This window comes from Mobula hypostoma, chromosome 6 (assembly GCF_963921235.1).
Source record: "Mobula hypostoma chromosome 6, sMobHyp1.1, whole genome shotgun sequence".
NCBI lineage: Eukaryota > Metazoa > Chordata > Chondrichthyes > Myliobatiformes > Myliobatidae > Mobula > Mobula hypostoma.
In genome coordinates this window covers 87,603,278-87,618,136 of record NC_086102.1, presented here as the reverse complement: position 1 = coordinate 87,618,136, position 14,859 = coordinate 87,603,278, and the positions used below count along the sequence as shown (strand labels likewise).

Below are 14,859 nucleotides of genomic sequence, written 5' to 3'. Positions count from 1 at the left end.
TCATGCAAGGTATCCCAGAAATATTGATGAACTGAAACAGTTTTATGCACAGGAATGGTCTAAACTTCCTCCTCACCATTGTGCTAGTCTGATCAGCAGCTATAGGAAACGTTTGGTGGAGGTTATTGCTGCTAAATGTTCTACCAGTTGCAAGGGTTCACATGCTTTTTCTAGCCTGGACTGTGAATAATTAAACAATGTGTTCAATAAAGACACAAAAGGTACAATTCTTTGTGTTATTAGTTTAGGCAGATTGTGTTTGTCTATTATTGTGACTTGGATGAAGAACAGACCACATTTTATGAGTAATTAACGCCGAAAATCATGTAAAGGGTTCGCAAACATTTTTTTGCAATTTTAAGTTATATGAATCTATGTTTGAATAACAATTTCCTCATGTTAGTCCTGAAATTATCTATCACTGCTTTGGAAAATGGCTTTCAATTTTTTTTTACATTTATTTCTGTATAGCTAATGGTCTCCATCTTTGTAAGATCTCTCTGTTAATGTGGAATGAATGGTGTGTATTCGTTAATGTATGGTTGATGGCTGCTGTGGACTTAGCCCTGAGACCTGTTGGTGTGCTCTGTCTCTATGATTCTGTGATACAACGCAGGAAACAAGAATTATTTAGCCTTTCATGACTATTTCTGTTCTAATTATTCCTTTCCCTAGAGCTTTAATATGTTCCTTTTAAATACTGATGTTCATTCTGCTTCCACCTCTTTTCCATATTAAGTGATTCAGACCATAGCAATTCGCTGCAGTAAAAATAATCTTGCTTCCTCTTCGTTCTTTGCTCTCAATTTTTTCAGATCATACGCAAATCCTATTTCTTGTCACGTCAAAGAGAAATCAGTCTGTGAGAAGATCTTCAGCAACAAATGCATTCTTTAAAGAGCAGTGTATTTTCAGCCATGTAGTAGTGCTCCCTTTAAGTTCAGTATAAGAGTATAATTACAGACATTTAGATTAATTATGACTGTGGAGATTGCCCAACATTGGATATGGAATGAACAAAAGTGAATTACATTTGCGGATGAACTAATGTATTTTCCATCTGGAGAGAATTTTTTTGCAAGTCCACACTGAGGGTTATAAGACTGTCTTGGCTGCCTCTGTAGAATTCAGAACTAGTTACAAACTTGTTTGTAGCTAATTGAAGTCGCGTCCTTCACTATTTAGAGATTCATTGTGAAACAGGCCCTTCCAGCTCAATGTACTGCACCACCCTGCAGCCCACCTATTTAACTCTAGCCTCATCACAGGACCACTTTCAATAACTAGTTAACTTACTAACCAGTCTGTCTTTGGACTGTGGGAGGAAAGCAGAGCACCTGGAGAAAACCCACACCAATGTACAAACTCCTTACAGATGGCGTTGGAATTGAACTGGGAACTGCAGAATGCCCTCAGCTGTAATAGTGTCACACTGACTGTTACGGTGCCATGCTGCCCCATGTCATTGTTGTTTCCCATCATCTTCTAGTTAGCTCCCGAATTGTTCTTGCCAAATGTAACAGATACAAAGCATAGAAATTGAATGTGAATTAATAACATGGGAAAAAATGCTCAGAAATCTTGTGTGGTGTGACAGATAGTTTAAATTTTAATTTTGAATCCCAATGCTAAATATTCTCTCTGTCCCTAAGCCCAGCAAGATGAAATCTTTACCGCATAGACCGAATATTAACTACAAGTTTCTCACCCTCCAGTCTTCCCTTAGAGTCTTGCATTTAACAAAATCATGGCTGATCTGATTATAACCTCAATTTCCACATTCTGGTCAACCCACTGTAACCTTTCAACCCCTTATTTATGAAATGTCTATTTCTGTCTTAGAATATTCAGAACTCTGCTTTCACTACCCTGTGAGCAAAAGAGTTACATAGACTCCATAATCCTCTGAGGACAAAACTGCCTCATTTTTGTCTTGTACAGGAACTAGAGGGAGGTAACTAGAATGAGGATTGGAAAAAGAGAGAAGGAGTGAGGGAAGTTACCAGAAATTGATGTTCATGCCGTCAGGTTGGAGGCTATCCAGACGGAATATGAGGTGTTGCTTCTCCAACCTGAGTTTAGCCTCATTGTGGCAGTAGAGGAGCCATGGACAGACGTGTCGGAATGGGAATGGGAAATCGAATTAAGACTGGCAGCCGTTGAGAGAGCAAGCTTCTTGCAGCGGATAGAACAAAGGTTCATATCACATTCTCAAAATCTCTTAGAACCTTTGACGTTTTAGTCAAGTCTCTTCTTGCTTCTGTGCACTCGGGCTAATGCCTCCCCAAGCTTTACTTGAGACTCTCCACCCATTCCAGCTGTTCATTTCATAAATCTTCTCTGAACTGGGGTAGACAGGCGAATCTTTTTTTTTTCCATGGTCAAAATGTCAAACAGGAGGGTGTCCTTTTAAGGTTAGAGGGGGAAATTAAAGACAATGTGAGGGGCAAGTTCTTTACGCAGGGAATAGTAATGTGGTAGTATAATGCCATTCCAGTGCCAGTGACCTGTGTTTGATTCCAGCCCTGTCTGTGAGGTGTTCAAACATTCCTATGTGACCCATGCCAACGTGTCCAGCATTTTGGCTCAAATCACACACTCAGCCCATCACTCTGTCTTCCAGGTGTCACAGGAAGAGATCACCAAGCAGAGAGAGTGGTTTGTTAGCTTATGAAATTGCAGCATCTGACTTGGCTTCTTTTATCCATTTAGGTGTCTTTCACTTTAAGTGAAGAGCTTGCATGTATCCAGAATGCCAGTGGGAAAGGTGCACCGATCAGTGCACCCAGAGAGCACCCATTCACAATGCAGAACGTTGGAGGACAGACGTTATCAGTTTTTACGGAAGGACCATCAGGTGAGTGTGCTGAAATATATAAATACAGCCAGGGTTTCACTTGTGTTATTAATATTGAAAAGTTACATAGGGACGGCAAGGTGGCGTGGTGGTTAACAGAATGCTTTATAGTACCAGTGACCTGTTCAATTCACCCCACTATCTGTAAGGAGCTTTTATGTTCTCACTGTGACCGCAGGGGTTTTCTCCGGATGCTCTGGTTTCCTCCCACAGTTGGTAGGTTGATTGTTCATTGTAAATTGTCCCGTGCTTAGGCTAGGGTTAAATTGGGGTCAACTGGGCTGTGCGGCTCGAAGGGCCGGAACGGAAGAGCCTATTCTACACTGTATCTCGGTAAATAATAAATACAACTCCGTCCTGGGGAGAACACCCTTGCTCGTTCAGTTTCAGCTCAGACTGCTTCTGACTTGGATCATTGTGCTGAGGTTTGAAATCCTTTATACTGGAATAAGGAAGAATTATTTTCACTCCAGATAGTCATTGGCACTGTATTAGTATATTGGTCAATCCATAAAAAACTTTGCTATTGTTTGCCAAATAGAAAATCCAAGATTTAAAAAGTTTCAGTTGCACATAATGGATGACTATCAGCCATCTATTTATACTAAGCCCATTTTATTTTCCCCGACCAGGTTCTGTTGTTCACCTACACATTACAGTTAACCTAGCAGCCAAACAATCTACCAACCTTTGGTAACTGGGAGGAGACTGGAATATCTGGAGAAACACACCCAGTTACAGGGAGAAGGTGTAATTTCCATGCAGAGAACAAGAGAAGTCAGAATCAAACCTGGCTTGCTGGAGTTGCGGACTTGCAGCTTTTCTGAAACTATGCCTTCCTCTTTGTAGGTATAGAAAGCCAGATCTTGACATTAGTATGAGATTTTAGTGCTACATTTATGATCTAAATCAGGAAGCTGTGCCACATCAAAATACAAATTTTTGGTTCAATTTAATCCTGCCTCCCAAAAATAGCCAAGGTCTGAGTGAAAATCAAAGAACCTGAGGTATTGGAAATTTGAAATCAAACAATAGGTACTGGAAACACTTCTTGGGAAAGAGGGATGGAATTAACTTTTGAGATTGAAAACTCTTTGTCAGCGCTGGGAAAAGGTTTGCAGGGAGCATGGGGAATGGATTGGGTAAAGGGAATATTTCTGATAGATCGTGGCCAAGGTTGCCCTGGGGATTAATTGCAAATAAGATAATCTTGTTGATGGATGAATGTGGGCATTTAAGGAGAGAAGACCTAATTGTTTGTTCATAAGAGCTATGAAATAACAGTGGTTAGAGAAGAAGAGAACTTTAGATAAAGGAATGAAATATACATAACATGCAGGGCTGTATGGCATGCCTATCGAGTCACCAATGCTAATAGAGAGAGAAAAACTGGCCCAATATCATGGATTACCTCGCCCGTTCTGATGCAGACAAGGAAAGTAAAGGCTTCCTCTGCCATCAATGAAATTCCAGTGTTGGATATTCCTTGCCCTTCCCTCCACTTTAAATATTTTGAAGGAAAGACTCCCTTTGTGACTCCCTGGCCAGATCTTTTGTCTTCGCCAACCACTACCTTTCTTACAGCGTTTTCCCATGCAACTACGGAAGATATGTTGAGTTTCCATCTTTTCACAATCCAGGGATCCAAGCAATCTCTCCATGTAGTTAATTTGCTTTTCTTTTGATCTAGTCTACTGCAGTCACAACGTTCACAATGTTAGACAAACCAAGTCTAGGTGGAGGATTGCTTTGCAAAGGACTTAAGCTTCATAGTTCTTGCCACTTCAATTCTCCATTCCATCCTCTGTCTTACCTATCTACCTGTGGCTTCCTGCACGGTTATAAAATGCCCAGTGAAAGCTCCTGAACTAGCGTAGACGTCTTCACTCACCACGACACTGAACTGATCACTGAACACAACCTATGGACTCACCTTCAAGGACTCTACAACTCATGTGCTCAGTATTAGTTATTTACTATCTATTGTTGTTCGTTTCTTTTTATATTTGCACAGTTTGTCTTCTTTTGCGTGTCAGTCTCCATGTGTGGTTTTTCCATTGATCCTATTGTATTTGGCGACATATACGTATTTTGATCATAAACTTTCTTTGTAATTTGATCTTCTGCCTGGTCATATTGTAATGCTCTGTACTCAGTAGTGGATTATAGGATTTCTGGTAACTTGTTTTCTCCATCAGCATCTGACTGGGCTAAGTCATCCATCTTTGATAATTGGCTCAGTTTTTCTTCTCTGTAACAGCAGAGTCGGAACTGCCGGGCATGTCTTACAGCCCTGCATTTTGTAGCTATTGCATTTATCGTATTTGCTTTCAGTCGGTAACTGCCCTCATTCCACAGCTTTTATGAACAAAGGACTATGTTCTCTCTTTGCTCCCATTAACCCTTTAGCTAAATGATCTTGTATACAGCTTATTCCCAAGGCTCTGCCTATCAAAGTATTCCCTTTTTCCTATCCATCCCACTCCAAACTTTTTTCGTCCAATTTTATTGATGCTCTTCAACTTCAAAAATTAGTTCTACTTCTCTTTGCAAATACATTGCCTGATTTACAGAGTGTTTATAGCATTGTTTCTTTTTAATCAAGCAGATAAGTTTTGCTTTCCCCCTCCCCATTTCAAACACCAAAGCGTGGCTTTACATGTCAGTGCCATCTACTTAGCACAGTTTCAGTGCTGTCTATTTAGAACACCTAGACTCAGTAAAGCAGATGAAATGCACTGCAGTTCCGAGGTGGGGAATGAAATCGATTTGAAAAACATTTCCAAATGTCTAAAAATAATCAAGACTAAGTTTAGACGTGTGGTTGAACAGTAATATTGTCCACGTTGGGCAATAGCAAATATTGCGCACTCCCATCCTTCCTTTCCTTTTTATAGTCCTATAACTTGTCATTTGTTGTAATGTGTTAGTTCATGAATTTCTCCATTCACATTTACAGATATGCTTTTGATACATTCCTTTCTCACTGAAGTAAATGTCTAATTATAGTAATGCTAGTTAACTCAGTGTTTTACATGGGAATTTGTAATGCAAAAGGAAGTTGCAGGAAGTACATGGTGGTTCAACATTCTTCGTGTATTACTTAACGCAGTATGTGTTAGAAAGTTGACAGGCTTGTGATGGAGAGAATAAGAGAATGGGGATCAGAGAATGCCAGTATCCCTAACAGTCTGACGTCCTGAGGCAATGACCTAATTAGACTTGCTAGTGGGGCTACAGCGTTTGTGGTAAGGCCTTAACATGATGGATATTGATTTCTCAAACAACTGCTAGATGATGCATTTAATGCCAAGAAACAATGTGTCATTGGGGAGGTCATGAGAAATGGTAGGTGGTTTCATGTAAAAATAACAGCTATTCCAACAGAGAGCCCTTTGAAAGATTACCCACCACATCTTACAGTGGGAAAGAATGCACATTTATTTCCTTTGCTTTCCTCGTTTTTATTTTGCCCATATCTATCTATGCCATTTTCTACAAAATTATTCTTTCCTGTGCCGTCTTTCAAGTATTTTTGAAATCAGCAATACCAGCCTGTCCCGTTGTTGTTGCTTGATACTTCTATGAGATAGATCAAAACATGACCTGACTTTCAGAAATGTGAAATACCCTTTCTCTAAAATTCCAATTAGCTTTATCTCATACTGCAGTCTGGCTTACCTTGATGTTGTAACTTCCAAAGTTCAACTTTTTTCTGCTCTTTTTGTAACTTCCTTTTCTGATCTCTCTCTACGTTATTATTCCATTTTCTCCCACACTGCTCTTGGGTATTCCTGTATCAGGATAGAGTGAATGGATGTGCTGGAGGCAAAGAGATCAGAAACAGTCCCAAAGTGTGGGTTGTTTATTCCTCTCCATAGATGCTGACTTCCTTCAGCATTTTGTGTTATTCTCAATTTTCAGCATCTGACAGTCTCTTGTGTTTATCTTGTTTTTCTACCGTTTTGGTGGGGCACAAAATATGATCAGAACAAAGCAAAGGATTTGTTGAGTGATCTTAGCTGTCATGTTCTATAAACAAAATGTATGTTTGTACATAAGATTCATAAAATCCCAGTGGCAGAAAATTTTGGGAACCATAACTCCAGTGTTAATTGGATAATTGGTTAATTGAGGCAGCCACTTATTTGGGACACCACTTAAAGAAGAAAAATTAATCGAGAAAATAGCCAGGATTCCCTTCATTTATTTGGGACACTAAGTTGCTTAGTTGGGGCAGGAGATTGTTGCCAAACAGTTTCTAACTAGAGTCAGTCATGTGCACTTGTGTGGCAATTTGACACGGCACTGTGCTTGGAGCGAGCAATTTTTAAATAACGTCGGTGATTTTTGTCACTGATAATTGGCAAGAAATAAACAGTAAGACAACTCAGAACTGTTTTGCTCACTGTGGTTTCAAACATTGGGTTTTGGAGATGCCAGAAACAGCTAGTGTGAAAATGAAACAATTTCACTACTTCAAGTTAGGAACGACAAATAATTTGAAAGCATCAGCAATCATCATGAACGTTACAATGGCAATAAAAAATTGGAGGATGCAATTGTCAAAGGCACTGCATGAAGGCAGTCCATTTTCTGTACGAAGTCAGCACTTATTTTATTCATTTGTAGTCGATCAAAAGAACACGGCAGAATACCAACAATAACTACTATCAACTAATGCACAGGTTTATAGTACTGTAGTGGTACTAATAGTGTAATTTGTTCTGTATTTCATTTAAATACTTAGTTTGTACTCAGTTAAACAGTAGTTTGTCTTTTTAATATCTTTTTAACATTTTCCATGAAACTTTGGCTAATTGGGGCAGCTGCTTAACTGGGCCAAAATGTTCTAGTCCTGGACCCGATGTGTCTCAATTTGCTGGAGTCCACTCTGTGTCATGTTTCAAGTCCTGTCTATATGATATCTAAGAATTTTTCTGACTAGGTACCTTGTTTGTGTTTCAGTGATTCGGTATTAACTGTTTTCATATATTGTGTAATTCTGCAGACGAGTAATCTCATCCTGTGGTCAGCATATGATCAGCCTAGTTATAAGAGATTGGTTCACGCTCCAATTCCAAAGAACAGGAGAAAGGCCACATTTAACTTTGCAGAATTTCTACTGAGGCCTGGAGCTTAATCTTACTAACCAATTGTAATGAAATAACTTTACGTCTTTTATCATTTTAATTGATAATTATCATGCCTTTTCCTTTCTTGCTCTTAGCGTTGTATTTTAAAGTTGCTCATCTTCACATTTGTCATGGTTTACGAACTTTCACAAGGTGGGAGAAAGTATCTCTTTAGCATTTCAATTGCTACAGATCCAACAAGTTGGATTGGAGTGCAGTCATTACTCAACAGCAATAGGCAGCAAACAGCAAACACTCTTCTATTAATTCCTTAGTAGTCTTACTTAAGAAAGACGGAGATTCTGAAAAACCTAGTTCCTCTCCCTTAAGCAAAAGCACTAGGAGCTTAATTACAGGATTTTTCACAAACAGCTGAACCATTCCCAAAAACAGATGGCATTTGAAACTTGTTTAACACACACTGAGAAATGACACCTTCAGCAGTTTCTTGTAACAAAGCCCAAGAAAAATATCACACTTGTGTAGAAAGTTAAAGTGCAGGTTTGCAAAACAAGACCTTAGGGCCACATGTGTGCAAGAATACTGTTGTAATGCAGTCAGCCGATACAGCACACCCCATAAGCACAGAACCGTGCTATTGACTCTTCTGCTGTAGTTGGCCAGGCTTCTGTGTTTTTTATTGCAGTTGGATGGAAAATAACTCACTCACAGTTATCTGGCTTTCCCAGTTGTGTTTGTAAGCCAAGCTGGAAACTGGTGACATTCTTTGCAGCTATGTGTTATGCCCATGTCTTTATCATTTCCAGGTCTGATTTTTTCCAGTTTCTTTGCCAGCAACTAGACACAAGATAAAAACTTTCTGCGGATCCAGCTCCCTGTTTGCCATTATCCCTCTGTTTGTTGGCTTCCATTCCAGCAATGTTCACAAAGTATAGAGTTCAAAGTCCATGACTTTCAATGCAAGTTCCTATATTCCTGTTGACTTTCCTTATCTCTAAAGCCTTCTCCATTTCCAAATTTCATCTTGCCCCCTTTGATTCTCTGTATCTGACCTGAATGCTCCTGTCTTTCCACTGGATAATCAGTGGTTCTCTTCAGCCATTTGAATTCTCTTGAAACCAGTGTTAAAAGTTTCTCAAAGTATCTTTCTTGCTTTGCTGTCAGTCATGTAATCATTCAGTCATTCAGGAGAGTTTTACTTATGAGAACTGACAATGGAGTAGGGCTGCTTTCTTGCAGCAAGGAAGATTAAGGTATGTGAAATAAGTACAATATGCTTCCCATGGCAGAGAGCTTGTAAACTGGGTGACAATATTTAATTAGTAAAAGGGTTAGTAGGGAATAAGAAAAATCTCCTCAGCCAGAGAATATTGAGCGGCTAGAACTCATTACCAAAAACAAGGGCAAAAGAGACAGAAACCTCACCATGATTAAAGGATACCTGGATGAGCATTGGGAGAACCATAACTTGCAAGGCAATGGACAAGACAGGTAGGAATAGGGAGAATTATTCTTACAATCTTATGTTCTGAAGGGATAAATGAAGAGTGGAGAGAGAATAAAGGCAAACTGTGGAATATAAAATACAGCAGGTTCTGGTTAATTAGGCCATTGGTTAATGGGAACAGAGAATTTTTAAAACAACTCTTAAAGAACAAAAACTAAATTGAGAAAATAGCTGGGATTCCCTCTGTTTATTTGGAACTCTGTGCGACCTAATTGGGGCAGGAGATTGCTACCGAACAGTTTCTAGCTAGTGTCAGTGGAAGTCTCATGCACTTGCAAGGCAGTTAGACACTACTCCATGCTTAGGGCTATCAGTTTTTAAATAGTGTCGGTTGCATGGGTTTGTGTTCAAAAATGCAGTGATAATTCGGAACAGCTCACCGCAGTTTCAAGCATTCAGGCTTGAAGATGTCAGAAATGGCCGGGAGTGAAAATGAAACTATTTCAGTACTTCAGCAAGTTAGGAATTGTGAAGGGATTGGCAGTCATTTTGATTGCTACAATGAATACACAGATTTGGAGGATGCAGTCTTCTAAAACATTGTATGAAGGCAGTCCATTATCTGCTCTAGGTGTCTACACTGATGTTCATTTACAATCAATCAAAAGAACATGGCAAATGAATTCCTCCTTCGACAACTATTGGGAGCTAATATACAGTTTTATAGTATTGTAATAGCATTGGTAGTGTTCTAGTTTGTTCTCTATTTCATTTAAAAACATAAATTGTTACTCAGTTAAACAGTAGTTTGTCTTTTTTTTACACCTTTCAATTGCTTCCATGAAACTTGGGCTAATTTGGGTGACCGCCTAATTGGTCTAAAATGTACAGGTTTCCCCCACCATCCGAAGGTAGAGCGTTCCTATGAAATGGTTCCTAAGCTGGAATGTCGTAAAGCGAAGAAGCAATTACCATTTATTTATATGGGAAAAATTTGTGAGCATTCGCAGACCTAAAAAATAACCTACCAAATCATGTCAAATAACACATAAGTCCTAAAATAACAGTAACATATAGTAAAAGCAGGAATGATATGATAAATACACAGCCTATATAAAGTAGAAATACTTTTCTACAATCATTGCCGCACTGTTCTCCGTAGCGAAAATCTCACGCAAGCGCTCTTGGCAGAAACACTCTCTCCAGTAACCTTTAAGCTATGAAGCTGCGAAATCATACCAAATAAGGCATAAAAATACACAGCCTATATAAAGTAGAAATAGTGTATGTACAGTGTAGTATCGCTTACGGGAATCGGGAAGACAGCGCCGAGCACACTGATGATGGTGTGTTAGGCTGAGTCGTCGGAGGTTGGGGTGGTGCAGTGGACCTCAACCTCCAGGCCGCCGACCGATACTGATCTGCGAAGAATACAGTGGTGGCCAGGACGTACCCAGCTCATCCTCAAGAAAAAAGCCAAAATAAACAAGCTAATTAATTAGGTGCTGCCCAGCACATAAATGTCGGCCCAGATCAGAGGCAACGCTGGGCAGCACCTGATTAATTAGCTTGTTTATTTTGACTTTTTCTTAAAGATATGTTGGGTGCGTCCCGGCTACCGCTGCATTCTCCGCAGCAATGTATTGGCCCGGGGGTTGGGGTGGTGGGACACTGGGGTGTCACCTCATCGTCGTCTGTTTCCATCAGGGTAGGCAGGTCATCTTCTTCACGTTCAGTTCCTGGATGACTTCACTTTCTGTCTGTTCACTACTGCATTCAGTTTCGATTGCATCAGCTCTTCATCTATCAGTTCTTGGTCATGGGATGCCAAAACCTCTTCAACATCATCTTCGTCAACCTCCACAAGCCAAACTCACTTTGTCCTTACTTCGTTCACCGTGATCGAAATGCTTAATTATGTCCAGTTTTACGCTAAGTGTAATACCCTTACGAGCTCTTTTAGGCTTTTCCAATACCGTAGAACTCATCTTGCTAATGGCTGCTCACAGGCACGTGTTTAAGCAATGCCGGTGAGAATGCAGTTCCGGGGGAGGAGCTTGGCTGCTCGGGACGCGCACTGCTTTTTTCATAACAGTGAAAACACCTTCTGTTAGCGAAAACTGGGAACTAATGTAGGTCTTTCATAACAGCAAGGTTTCGTAAAGCAAACGTTTGAAAAGCGGGGGACACCTGTACTAGTTCCGATGTGTCCCAATTAACTAAAATTCACTGTACTGCAATTGTAAAAATATGAAGTAAAATAATATGTTGAAAATATCCAACAGGTTAGGTAGGATCCGTGAGGAGAGAGGAAGAACTGAAAGAACATTATGGGCTGATGTTCTTTCATTAAGAGACTTGGCCTGCTCTGATGCAGTTGGTCTGAAATACTTGAGTAAGATGCTGAGCCTCGTGGGGTGCAGTCCCTCTAGTTTGACAATGACGTAACTTCATTGCAGCAGTGTTGGACACCAAAGGAAGAAGTTCAAGTGTGAGAGGACGGAGAATTAAAGTAGCAGGCAACTGGAAGCTCAGGGTTATCCAAGCAAAATGAATGGAGGGAAGTGTCACTCAACCTGCATTTGGTTTTGCCAGCGTAGAGGAGACCATATCATGGGCACCAAATGCAGTACACTGAATTAGCCGTGCAGAAGTGAATCTGGTACACTTAACTGGAGGTTGTAAAAGTGAATGCAATGCATTAAACTGGAAATAAAACTGATCTCTTTCCTGCGTCTTGGCTGGGCTCGATAGTTTCAGAGTGGGAGGTCTGACCTCCTGCTTGTCTCTGACTTCTCCATTTCAATGAACAGGTGCAGATATCAGGGACAAAAGAACAGGAAGCGGAGACCAGCTGGCAGTTCTCTGCAGAACCATCAGCTAAGGATGAGGACTGACCAACCCAATGAGGAGAAACTTGTTTGGGCAGGATGTGAGTAATGCAAGTACAGCTAATTGAAGACAGGAACTCCTGTTCTGAGCTCAGTCTCCGTTGGGCTGACACAGGCGTAAAACCGTTGCCTCCCAGCTCTACTGAACTGTGCTATCAGTCTCAAATTTTGACGTTTCCCTGTGACCATGTGGATGCTCCAGTCTCTTCCCGCATTCCAAAAGATGTGTACAGTCGGCCAGTTAATTAGCTCCTCGTATTTACGAGTGATATACAGGTAGTGGGTAGTGGCTCCATATGTCACTACTACAGGGCATGACGACCCTGCCTCACACGAGTCCTGGGCTCAGCTGGCTCCGGCTGACAGTACCCAGTATGGGCCCCTATCCAGGGTTACGGGTTCCACTGCCTTGTAGGTATCTTCAGGAGAAGAGAAGGCAAAGGAGTAAACCCTACACAAATCCGGAGTGGAGCCCCTAAGGCGGTTGGATGACATATCATGTCACCTCCCGGCAGCTCCTGCAGCCAAGCTGATGCAAACTGTACTGCTTCGCTTTCCTTTGGACCACATCCGCGAGGTCGAGAGGGGGATCTTGATGTCTGGGCAGCCCAGGATCTCCATATTCATCGCCCAATTCTGCACCCTGGAACGGGCACATCCATTGTCTACTTAGACAGATAGAGCCATTAGTTAGTTATTAGTAGATTGAATATGGGGATGGGCTTAGTGATGACTATTTCCCAATCCCAAACACTAATTACACTGGAAAACAGAGAGTGTTGCTTCCTCAGAAACTTGTTTTTGTTTATAGTAGACATAGTCATAGTCATACTTTATTGATCCCGAGGGAAATTGGCTTTCGTTACAGTTGCACCATAAATAATTAAATAGTAATAAAACCATAAATAATTAAATAGTAATATGTAAATTGACTCAGGGTGTCTGACCCTCCAAGGGAGAAGTTGTAAAGTTTGATGGCCACAGGCAGGAATGACTTCCTATGACGCTCAGTGTTGCACCTCAGTGGAATGAGTCTCTGGCTGAATGTACTCCTATACCCAACCAGTCCACTATGTAGTGGATGGGAGACATTGTCCAAGATGGCATGCAACTTGGACAGCATCCTCTTTTCAGACACCACCGTCAGAGAGTCCTGTTCCATCTCCACAACATCACTGGCCTTACGAATGAGTTTCTTGATTCTTTTGGTGCCTGCTGCCCCAGCACACAACAGCAAACGTAATCGCACTGGCCACCAGAGACTCGTAGAACATCCTCAGCATCGTCCGACAGATGTTAAAGGACCTTAGTCTCCTCAGGAAATAGAGACGGCTCTAACCCTTCTTGTAGACAGCCTCAGTGTTCTTTGACCAGTCCAATTTATTGTCAGTTTGTATCCCCAGGTATTTGTAATCCTCCACCATGTCCACACTGACCCCCTGGATGGAAACAGGGGTCACCGGTGCGTTAGCCCTCCTCAAGTCTACCACCAACTCCTTAGTCTTTTTCACATTAAGCTGCAGATAATTCTGCTCACACCATGTGACAAAGTTTCCTACCGTAGCCCTGTACTCAGCCTCATCTCCCTTGTTGATGCATTCAACTATGGCAGAGTCATCCGAAAACTTCTGAAGATGACAAGACTCTGTGCAGTAGTTGAAGTCCGAGGTGTAAATGGTGAAGAGAAAGGGAGACAAGACAGTCCCCTGTGGAGCCCCAGTGCTGCTGATCACTCTGTCTGACACACAGTGTTGCAAGCACGCGGACTGTGGTCTGCCAGTCAGGTAATCAAGAATCCATGACACCAGGGAAGCATCCACGTGCATCGCTGTCAGCTTCTCCCCCAGCAGCGCAGGGCGGATGGTGTTGAACGCACTAGAGAAGTCAAAAAACATGACCCTCACAGTGCTCGCTGGCTTGTCCAGGTGGGCGTAGACGTGGTTCAGCAGGTAGATGATGGCATCCTCAACTGCTAGTTGGGGCTGTTAGGCGAACTGGAGGAGATCTAAGTGTGGCCTAACCATAGGCCGGAGAAGCTCCAGAACAAGTCTCTCCAGGGTCTTCATGATGTGGGAGGTCAATGCCACTGGTCTATAGTCATTGAGGCCTCTGGGGTGTGGCGTCTTCGGCACAGGGATGAGGCAGGACGTCTTCCACAGCACAGGAACCCTCTGGAGCCTCAGGCTCAGGTTGAGGACATGGCGAAGTACTCCACATAGCTGAGGGGCACAGACTTTGAGCACCCTGGTACTGACACCATCTGGGCCTGCAGCCTTGCTTGGGTTGAGACGTTTCAACTGTCTTCTCACCTGTTCAGCTGTGAAACCTACCGTGGTGGTTTCGTGTGGGGAAGGGCTATAGCCATGAGAGCAGGGTGGGGGACTGGGAGGAGGGGTAGGAGGGGAGAGTGGAATATGTATTGGTTGGGGGCTGACTCAAGCTTCCTCCTATATCTGTCTTTAGCCTCCCTGATCCTGGCTTTCAGGTCCCTCTGTATTGCCCTCAGCTCCTCCCTATTTCCATCTCTAAATGCCCTCTTTTTAGCGTTCAGGATGTCCTTAATATCCT

General features: G+C 41.8%; 1 protein-coding gene across 2 annotated transcripts in view; it reads left to right on the top strand.

Moving 5' to 3' along the window:
- gtf2f2b (general transcription factor IIF, polypeptide 2b) overlaps positions 1 to 14,859 on the top strand; it is a 162,622-nt gene that overhangs the window by 29,076 nt on the left and 118,687 nt on the right. For both annotated transcript variants that reach the window (XM_063051161.1, XM_063051160.1), the window contains exon 4: positions 2,713 to 2,857. In XM_063051161.1, coding sequence (XP_062907231.1) covers positions 2,713 to 2,857 — 145 coding nt within the window. The remainder of the gene's footprint in view (positions 1 to 2,712; positions 2,858 to 14,859) is intronic.